General features: G+C 42.2%; 1 protein-coding gene across 1 annotated transcript; it reads right to left on the reverse strand.

Moving 5' to 3' along the window:
• Positions 1–6,311: 6,311 nt before the first annotated feature.
• LOC139644653 (lysophosphatidic acid receptor 4-like) lies at positions 6,312–7,369 on the reverse strand. Its single transcript, XM_071520100.1, has one exon. The coding sequence runs from the start codon at positions 7,366–7,368 to the stop codon at positions 6,490–6,492; it is 879 nt and encodes a 292-aa protein (XP_071376201.1). The 5' UTR covers position 7,369; the 3' UTR covers positions 6,312–6,489.
• Positions 7,370–10,177: the final 2,808 nt, after the last annotated feature.

A 10,177-nucleotide genomic window follows, 5' to 3' on the forward strand; every position in this document is an offset into this window, starting at 1 on the left:
TTGGCTCCACCTAGATACTCCATGAGTATCTAGTCTTGATCCTGGCAAAGAGCCCACCTCATTGTTTTAATATTTATTCATGCAAAACAGATAGCGGGTGTCATTCCTTGACACCTAATTCTCCCTCTTGCATACAGTCTGGTGTGGATTTATCCCCCAAATCCTACACTGCTGTAGTCTCTGTCATTCTCCAGGTTGTCCGATGCATTCCAGGATGGTTTCAGCTCCTTGGACACGAGACAGCCCCTAACCCTCATCTTCCGATCTAGCGCCTCTGGGCAATCTACCAGTCCGCCGCTCCTCTTCTTTATCTGTCGCTCAACTGAGAGTGCGCTCCGTCTCAAGCGATCGCCCTCCCTTATTTCTGTTTGTCCCGTCTTTCATCCCGCATCGCCCTCTCTTGCCCTCCCTTTGTTTCTTCCCGCCACCTCTCGGTCTTCTCCTCGGCTCCGTACATCGCCTCATCACTCCACTGTCACCACATTCAGATCTCTCTATCCAACCCCACCCCATCCCCCTCTCTGGTTTGTGTGTGTGTGTGTGTGTGTGACAGAGTGCAGTGCCTCCACATACTCCCACTGACAGCTGGTTTGGGCTGGAGGAGGGGAGGCTGGGGAAGGGAGGGATGAGAGGAGGTAGAGAAAGGCAAGGAGATAGACCATCCTCCTCCTGGCTCTTTCCCCCTGGCTCTTTCTGTGGAAGTGTTGGTGGCGCCGCTTTGATGCCGCCTTGCAGCATGCAGAGGTCTAATGCCGTGGGAATGCCTTCTGGCCCTGTTTTGCCTCCGCTCGCTAGCAGAAACCGGGACTTGTCGTGGGCTAGTTGTCTGCTCAAACTTTGAAAACATAGAGTAAAATATTACTGCCTCTCCTCTCAGACAATGAAAATTCACATTTCACATTCTCTCTTTTTTTCGAATTCTAACAGGTTTTTTTCAGTCTGATTCGTGCTATACCTTTCCCAGCAAATATTTGGACGTTGAATATATACGATGGCCTCCACCAGCATTGGAAACCCATGTAAATGTAAACCAAAATGAAAGTTGAAACAACGTCTGTAGTCCATAGCTGCACCGTTTTGTGAAATCAGAACCTAAATATCTTTCTGATGTCAGTTCAAAACAGTCTCCAAAGCCGTTTTATTATTAATCTTTACTCTGCCAAAATATCACATTCTGAAAATGTTGTGCTTGTTTGGGTTGACGCTGAACTTGGCCGCCTCCTGCACGTCCGTTGAAATGATTGCTGGGTTCTCTTGAGGCTTTAGATGTTGGAGGATGATGTTTTTTTCCCCCTCTGCTGTTTGGGGTGTCCTCTATTTTCCGTCCAGTCAGTAGCTGAGGATTTGTTTTTGTCTGCCTCTCCCTTTCTTTTTCGCTCTGTTTGGGCTCTTTGTGTTGCCTCACTCTCCACAGTCGCCCGGGCTGCTGCTGTCTGTGAATAGCAGGCTTCCTCTGGTCCAAGACAGACTTGGCTGCGGCTCAACAGGCTTGTTTGTGGGTCTTGGCAGTGATGCCCGCGAACCTGCATGTACCTGCTTAGGTTTGTTTGTAGTGCACTTATGTGAATGTGTGTGTGCGTGTGTGTGTCTCAGAAAGAGAGAGAGAGAGAGAGAGAGAGAGAGAGAGAGAGAGAGAGAGAGAGAGAGAGAGAGAGAAAGAGAGAGAGAGAGAGAGAGAGAAAAAGAGAGAGAGTGAGTGTGTGTGTGTGTGTGTGTGTGTGTGTGTGTGTGTGTGTGTGTGTGTATTTCCTCCCTTTACCTTGGGGGTGGAGGGTTAGCTGACCGTGACCAGCCTTAGCAGATGCATTCAGACCACAGTCAGACCTCCCCATCCCTCCAGATCTGGGATATCAGTCACTAGCAGACGGAGAGCTCTAAACAAGCATGGGTCTGACCTTGACACACACACACACACAGACACCCAAAAGCTCATTTGCAGTCATATACAAAACAATCTGAACACATACACACTTGCGCACATTATGGTCGCCTGCACACATGCATGCACGGGTGTGCACACGCGCACATTTTTTTGTTCTAAACCTCAAACATTTCTCCCATGACTATAAATCCAGCCAATTTCAAACGCATACAAAAACAAACCAACACGCCTGAGTTCCAGGTTGCCACGCTGAATAAAGGCTGCCATACACATAGGCTGTTTGGTGTTGTGAAGAAACAGAAGGTCAAATTAATTTTGACTTTACGCGCTCTCAGCACGGTAAAAACGAGATCCAACAACTGGCATAATGACCAACTATGTATGTTTAGAACTGGATGTATTTTCTGTTCAGCCTCTCAGCATTCTCCTTTCCCTGGTAGAGGGCACAGGTAAAGGTCGCATTAAACATATATGGAGCTGCTGGAGGGAGGAAACTGCCTCTTCCCAGGCCTCCAATTTATAAAGGGTCACGATGAAGCAAGATCTGGCCGGGAGCAGACCCAAAGGATACGGCTGACTTGACTTTACTTAAAAGGCAAGTCATTTTTATACACAAAGACACTTAAGGATCCTTTGAATAATCACATTTCAGCTCACCGTTTCAGTTTCCAGTCTACTGTATTTTTTTCTCATGTGATCATCTTTCTCTAGCATCACACCACTATTTCCGTGCTGCAGTGGGTAAGAGTGCAAGTTCAGATAAGGGGAAATTCTAGTTGGGTGGAATGTGAACCTCTCAGTCTCAGCACCTAATTGGTTACCGAGGATGAACATTGTGTACACTTGGTTCTTGTGGTTTTGTTTTTTTCCATTAGTGGCCTAGTTAAAAAAACAACGAGAAATAACCACCTCGCGGTTGTATGCCTCCGCCAACAAGTCAAGTTGCAGTTTACATCCATGTCTGTCCAGACTCATAAAATATATGTAGTGAAGACTTTGAAGGAATTTCATAAAAGGTATTAAGTGTATATTTTCGCAAAATGGAAGTTATTACTATATTGACACGTATGATTCCAGTGAATAATGTCCAGTGAGAAACATGCTGTCTTCACTTAGAGACTATTTTTACAGTGGAGTACAGAGGACTGATAGAGAGCTTCGTCACATGGTGCAACGACAATCACCTGAAGCTCAATATCAGCAAAACCAATGAGCTTGTGGTGGACTACCAGAGGAACAGGAGGCCCCCTGTCCTGGTTGTCATCTAGGGAGAGGAAGTGAAGAGGGTGGACTCATACAAGTATTTTGGGGTCCAAATCAATAAAAAACCGGACTGGACTCACAACACTGAAGCCTTCTTCAGGAAGGGACAGAGCAGACTGTTCTTCCTGAGGAGACTCAGATCCTTCAGTGTGTGCAACAGGCTCCTGCAGATCTTCTATCAGTAGTAGCCAGTGCTCTGTTCTTCACGGTGGTGTGCTGGGGTGGTGGCATCAAGGCTTGGAGGTCGGCAGTCTCAACAAGCTGTTAGTCATGAATCAGTATTTGAATGAATTGGTATTTTCAACAGGTTTTTATTTTCCTAAAAGCCCGACAATGTCCAAACATCTTACAATACAAGCTGCGCTTGCCATAAAATAAATAATTATGTGTAGGTTAGGCTGTAGTCTATTTGGTTAGGGACATCCAAGCAAAGGGTTAAGGCGCCTTCCCCTTAGACATATATATATTTTTTATTAAGGATCTAATGGTTGTTCTTAACGGATGTTTGCGCAAAATACTATGTTAATACGTGTAGACTATGTAAGATGTATCATGTTAGTTGCTGTTAGTTGTTGTTATCTAGATTGCGCTGGATCAGTGTATGCTAAAGCCATATGGTTTGTTTGTCTGCCTGGATCTTGCCATCTTGGCAAAGCTAATTAGCCAGCCAATAAAGTTTTGTCATTTTTTTTTTTGCAAATTAAATTAGAAAACTGTCCAGTCATGTACCTGGACATGTTAAAAGACATACATGTGTGTTCAATTTGGCCGCTGATCACTGAGACATATTTACAAGTTGAGATCAAGCAGCTGAGAACCATGCAAAAAATAACAAAAAATGGATGGAGGGTTGAACTATAGAAAGACAGACTGTTTGTGCTCAATAAATATGTTGAACTATAGAAAGACAGACTGTTTGTGCTCAATAAATATGTTACAATATAGCCTATATTTTTAAAAATCACGTCTAATTTTTCCAAAGAAACAAAATAAAAGCTGTCAACACAGTAATCCCAACACAACTCTCTTTTTCTAAACAATTAGGCTACAGCATAAATAGTTGTCCAGTAAAATGTATTGAACATATATAATAATGTGATTATTAGGTTAACTAGGTTAAAGTGACAGCACTTCCTCTGTTTTTGTAGAATGACCCAAGATTGTTTTCTCAGCTACAATGCAAAACATTATGATGTCACAGTGAAGTTGACCTTTGAACTTTTGGATATAAAATGTCATCACTTCATCATTTTATCCCATTAGACATTTGTGTGAAAGTTTGTCATAATTAGCATATGAATTCTTGAGTTATGGCCAAAAACTTCTTTTGTCAGGTCACAGTGACGTTTGACTTTTGACCACCAAATTCTAATCAGTTCATCCTTGAGTCCAAGTGGACGTTTGTGACAAATTTGAAGAAATTCCCTCAAGGCGTTCCTGAGGTATCGCGTTCACGAGAATGGGACGGACAACCCGAAAACAATGCCTCCAGCCACGGCTGTTGCCGGCGTGGAGGCATAAAAAAACACTGGGGCAGAGGTGTTGTATTAAAGCATGTCAATATGCTGGCACTCACAGACCATCACATCAAGTAGTGCGCTTGCCTGATGTGAAATGGCATAATTCTCAATTGCAAATCCCCAATGTCTAATTCCAGACATTACATTTGGATTGTTTCAAATCTAGATCCTCCTTAGTTCAGTCTGCCATAGGCATATACAGACGCCCCTCCATTTGGCAAGGCTTACAGGACTTAAGTGCTGCTGGCTCAAGAACTGAGATGCTCACAAACAACACAACAGCCTCAGTCACATCACATGATTTATAACCGAAGACACATAGGAGTGCCAAATGACACCAAAAGCAATCCAAAAAATGAGCTAACAAGGGTAAAAGGGGGATTATGCTTAATCCCTATGTTCAAACCAAAACTTTATTATAAGTTACATTTGTTCATATATGGGAGAAACCTACAACGTTTCCTAATAAAGTTTTCTTGGGACTTTTCCTTGCATGCACTGAGGGTCTAAGGTTGGTGGTGCTGGGTAGACCAGGCTAGGTAGGTTAGCTAGGCTTGATACGCCTCTCCAACATGCTATTTTGTGTCTTGTGCTTGTTTTTCTTCCTTGTGTTTTATTTTGTTGCATACTGTATCATATCATTTTGTTCTATGACTGTTGATTAGTTAGATCTAGTTAGGTTTATTCTCTGTAAAGTCCTTTGAGACATGCTCGTAATGAAGGGATATAGAAATAAATGAACTTGAACTTGACCTCAGCTACCGACGCCACTTACTAATTGTTTGACATACACCTACACTAATCTGTAAGAAATGCTTCACTCTGATATCTTTATTGCTATAGAGGGACACGCATGCTAAGATTTATTTAACCAATCAAGCACAGAAATGTCAACGCTCTTACCAGGCAATTTCAAGACCTGTGTGTTCTGACAAAGCCTATGAGAAGATTTTCATTCTGAACACCCAATTATATGTGAAACAGAATAATTATGATGGAGTAAGGCTATGTTCACACCACATGCCTTCATGGTAACTGTTCATGTCTACTCTAGGATGTAACCCATACCTGAAACCAACACCTACGCTTCTCCCACTTCTTTCAAACACATTTCAGATACTGTATGTGCCAATTGTCTCAGGTAAATGATGTAAGATTTACTTAATTAACAAATTGTGATCTGAGCATTCAATACAAGCCACATGTAGATTGCATTCCTCAGGATCCAATTTTGTAGCACATATCCATGTGGTTTGGATCAGAACTGAAAAAAATGCGACTCCATCCAGGTTTTTGATGTTCACACTGACTAGAAAACATCAGATCTGTGTCACGTGAGGGAAACAAAAATCACAACTGGGACACTTTCAGCTGTAGTGTCCCATTCAAGTCATCCCATAGTTGAAGATTTTTCATACTATAATAACCTTGCCCCACACCATTCTATAAGATCAGGTCTTAAAATTCTGCATCCAAGTTTTCCTATGGCTTGGTCAGAGTACTCTGACCCTGACTATAAAGATACATGAAGATAAATGACTTTTATCCTAAATATCTTCCATTTGATAGATGCCCAGTTTTTAAGTAAGGTGTGAAATGAGAGGCTGTCATCAGTGACAAAACCAAAATGTGGCTATGAGATTTTTATTGATAAAATACATCATATATTCCACCTCAGAGCAAGCCTTTAGATTCTAATGCAAATACTGTACAGTTTAAGTCACATATCCACACACAACACAAAAATATTAGAATCTGTTAAAACAGTACATTTGATGCCACGTATCCCAACTCTGTCCAGACTCTGTCCATTGTTCTCACCTACTATCCTCTTGCGAGGGAAGAGTCCGCATCCTCTTTTTTCTTCCAGAAGGCATCCAAAGAAAAGTAATATAACAGTGGATCCAGACAGCAGTTCATGCTAGCAAGACATACTGTTGGCATGATTGCATTTTTTCCATTTTTAAGCACGAGGGCCAATGACAGAGGAAAGAAAAAGATGATAAACATGATCAAGTTCATGGCAAAAACCAGCATGACATTCATCTTGTTGTTGACCCTTGCAGAGTCACTGAGATGCCTGCGGAGAGTCCAAGACACCATAGCAGTGGACACAACATTGACTGCCAGCATGGTGAACACTAAAGCAGACTGAAAATAAGGCAATGGTGGTCTAAGCAGCTTACAGCGAGGAAACTCAAAACAGGTAGATGCATTGCAGTTGTATAAATTTCTTGAAAAGTTGATGCCCTCTGGGATGTTCATTACAAACACAAAGATCCAAACGAAGGCAGAGGCTTTCCAGGCACTGGAGGTGGATCTCAGACGCCGTGATCTCAGCGGGTAAACCACTGCCAGCAGCCGGTCCACACCGATGAAGGTGATGAAGATGGAGCTGGAGCGGATGTTGTTGCGGAAGAACATAGTGATCCAGATGCATGCCATAATGCCAAGGGGCCAGCTGCCTGTGGCATAAAAGTAGACTCTCATGGGCAGGGTGATCACCAGCAGCAGGTCTGAAAGTGCCAGGTTGATCATGAAGACGGCACTGGGGGATTTGAGGCTGTGGCGACGTATCAGAGTCCACAGTGACACAGCATTGAGAGGCAGACCCAGCACCATGATGCAGCCGAAGACTATGGCATAGGCCATGTTACTCCTGTCTAGCTCTAGACCATTTTCTTTCAGGGTAATGTTCACCATGTTGGGCTTCTGAGAAGACAAGCAGCAGCTGTGTATACGTGACAGATATATAACGGTGATGGAAACCACACTAACCTAGCCCAGCCTCCTTGAGCGTCACATCCATCTAGATCAGTGTGAACAAAGGTTAGCTTGTTTGCTCTTGAAGTGGTCGGAAAGTGTTGAAACAGGAAACAATGGTGACTCAGGAAGCATGGCTCTGCTGTGATACTGGTGTGATACCAATTTTGCATAACTCCCCTTATTTTTAAATCGGAGTATTGCCAACCAATGCCATTAACTATTAAAAAGTGTATATAGTGTGCAGTTGAAGAAACAACACATTTGATCTTGAGATGCATGACTTTTTTTTTATACTAGACCAAGTTGAGAGTTGTGTGGTTTTATCATTACAACCCAATCCAGATTTCTGTTGAACATAGCCTCACATGTGAGTGTAGGAGGGAGGAATAAGAAATAGGAAGTAAGCTTTTTGAGAATTTTGTGTTACTCAACATCCAGGTAAATGACTCCAATATTTACAGACAATGCAGTGTTGTGAATGTATTGAAAACATGTTAATGTATGACTGTATGAAGCTATAAAGGGATTGTCAAAATGTTGACAATCCTTTTACAGCTTCACATATTCACAACTCCTTGTGTTAAGTGCTGATATTAGTTCACGTTTCTGTTATTTCACCTCATTACAATGACTGTTACATAACCTCAGCCTCTTCAAGAGTGCTTATCTCTGTGATCTGTAAGGTATATGGACACATCATCTAGCCAGCACTGAGAGAAGCGGCCTATCGAACATCTATGTGAAGTGGCAATCATAATGAGCACTGCCAATGTAAAGTAATTACTGGATGTGCAAGGAACAAATTACTATGATCATGTTGATATAACATATGTTTTCATATGCTGTGCAGCTAGTTGCACGGACAGTGGTTGTACAACTGATGTAATTATATGTTTGTTTGACGTACCTGTACACTACACTGTCTTCAGAAATAATTAAATCCATTTGAATTTTTTTTGACATCCTGCATTTTGTGCCTGAATTCAAAATGGAATAAATTAGTTATATTTTACTTAAATGTTTGGAGTCAATAAATATTCAACCATTTTGAGTTATGGTGTATCCAGATTCTTTTGAATCATGCTAACGCTCGTCATCTGACCAAAGTGAGCAACTGGGCAAGAGGGAGCTCGGTGAGGGAGGAAGCCAAAGAGTGCTCTGACAGAACGACAGAGTTCCTTGGCTGTGATGGGAGATCTTGCTGGAAGGACATCAGTCAATGCAGCATGTCACAAATCTGGGCTGTATGACAGAGTGGCCAGAAGGAATCCACTGTTGGGAAAAAAAAGGCAAAAAAGTCCACGAAAGTCTGGCAGAAACCATGCACACCTGTGTGTTTTATATATAAAAGGTTTTTTCTACCATGGTATAAACTATTTTATATAGAGATGGATTTCTTTTTGTCAAAGGGGGGGAAGGGGGGGGCATGTCTTCCCGAAAATAATGTTGTTTTGGAGTACTTGTTTTGCACATTTGTACATGATTGATTTTCAAGTTGTAGGACCCCATGGGATTTTTTTGTATACTGTGAACTTGGGCTATGTCTTATATATATATACTACTAACCAGAGAAAAGGATGTCTTGCTCTTTAGCAGTGTCAGAAGGATTTTGGATGTGTACGATTGTGGATGTTGTGTGTTTTGACAATCGAGGGAATCTTAAATGAGTGAGGTGTTGTATGGGATCATGGACACGCCTCCAACACAGCTGTGGACTGTTATGCGATCATGGGCTGTATTTAAGCACTAATGTCACTTTACAATTGATATGTCTTGAAAAAGGTCCTTGTGACCGAAACGTTGACTCTTTTTAAATAAATCAATGCAGAGGTGATAAGTGTGTGCGGGAACTGACTTTTTTTCTTTAGAAACCATGCACAGCTCATCACTCTTCTAACAGCGTCCCTACCATGACACATGGTGGTAGCAGCATCGTGCTGTGGGAGGGGGGCTATTTAGCGGAGACTTGTAAGGCTAGAGGGAACAATGGCAAATTGAGTGGAGAACCTGCTTCAGAGGAACAAAGACCTTGGACTGGGGCAACGATTTCTGTTCCAACAGGACAGTGACCCTCAGCACACAGTCAAATCCACACTGGAGTGGCTTCACAATAAGAATGTGAAAGTCCTTGAGTGGCCCGAGCCAAAGGCCACACTTGAATCCCATTTCATTTACATGAGATATTTTTGTATTTCATTTTCAATACATTTGCATGTTTTCACTTTGTCATCAAGGGTATTTCAGTCCAGGTATTTTCAGAGTTTGGACCAACTGCAGCACAAATGGTTATACAGTTGTATTTGGTGGAAAAGGCTCTGCTCCTGAGGATGCTCCCCAATGAATCCAAGCAGCATGAGCGCAATAACCTCATTAATATTCAGGACCCATCTGTTCTGATTGGCTAGCCGTTTCAAGAGTGAAACGTGAGACACCACAGACATGGCAGCTAGACAGCAACAGGCAGGGAAAACTCTCCAGTAATAAACAATTACAAACGCTTAACTGCTTTGAAAAAAACATTTTGTTAAACTATTATTTCTTACAGAAATGATAATGATCAAACCTTTGTGATGCCACAAAGTTATGGAAGTCCGAACGGCTCGTTTAGAGGCTCACTTTTCTAATATGGATTGTATGGATTTAGTTGGCGACCATGCGTTTTGATACTTTCATGATGTATGATAGCACATCCAACTCCTTTATAATCAAAGAGGCAAGGGGAATCCTGTTTTACATGATATGGGAC

This window comes from Centroberyx affinis, unplaced genomic scaffold, assembly GCF_046629955.1.
Source record: "Centroberyx affinis isolate AG114_WGS23_722 - 3 ecotype Tasmania unplaced genomic scaffold, CSIRO-AGI_Caff_v1 ptg000766l_1, whole genome shotgun sequence".
Lineage (NCBI taxonomy): Eukaryota > Metazoa > Chordata > Actinopteri > Beryciformes > Berycidae > Centroberyx > Centroberyx affinis.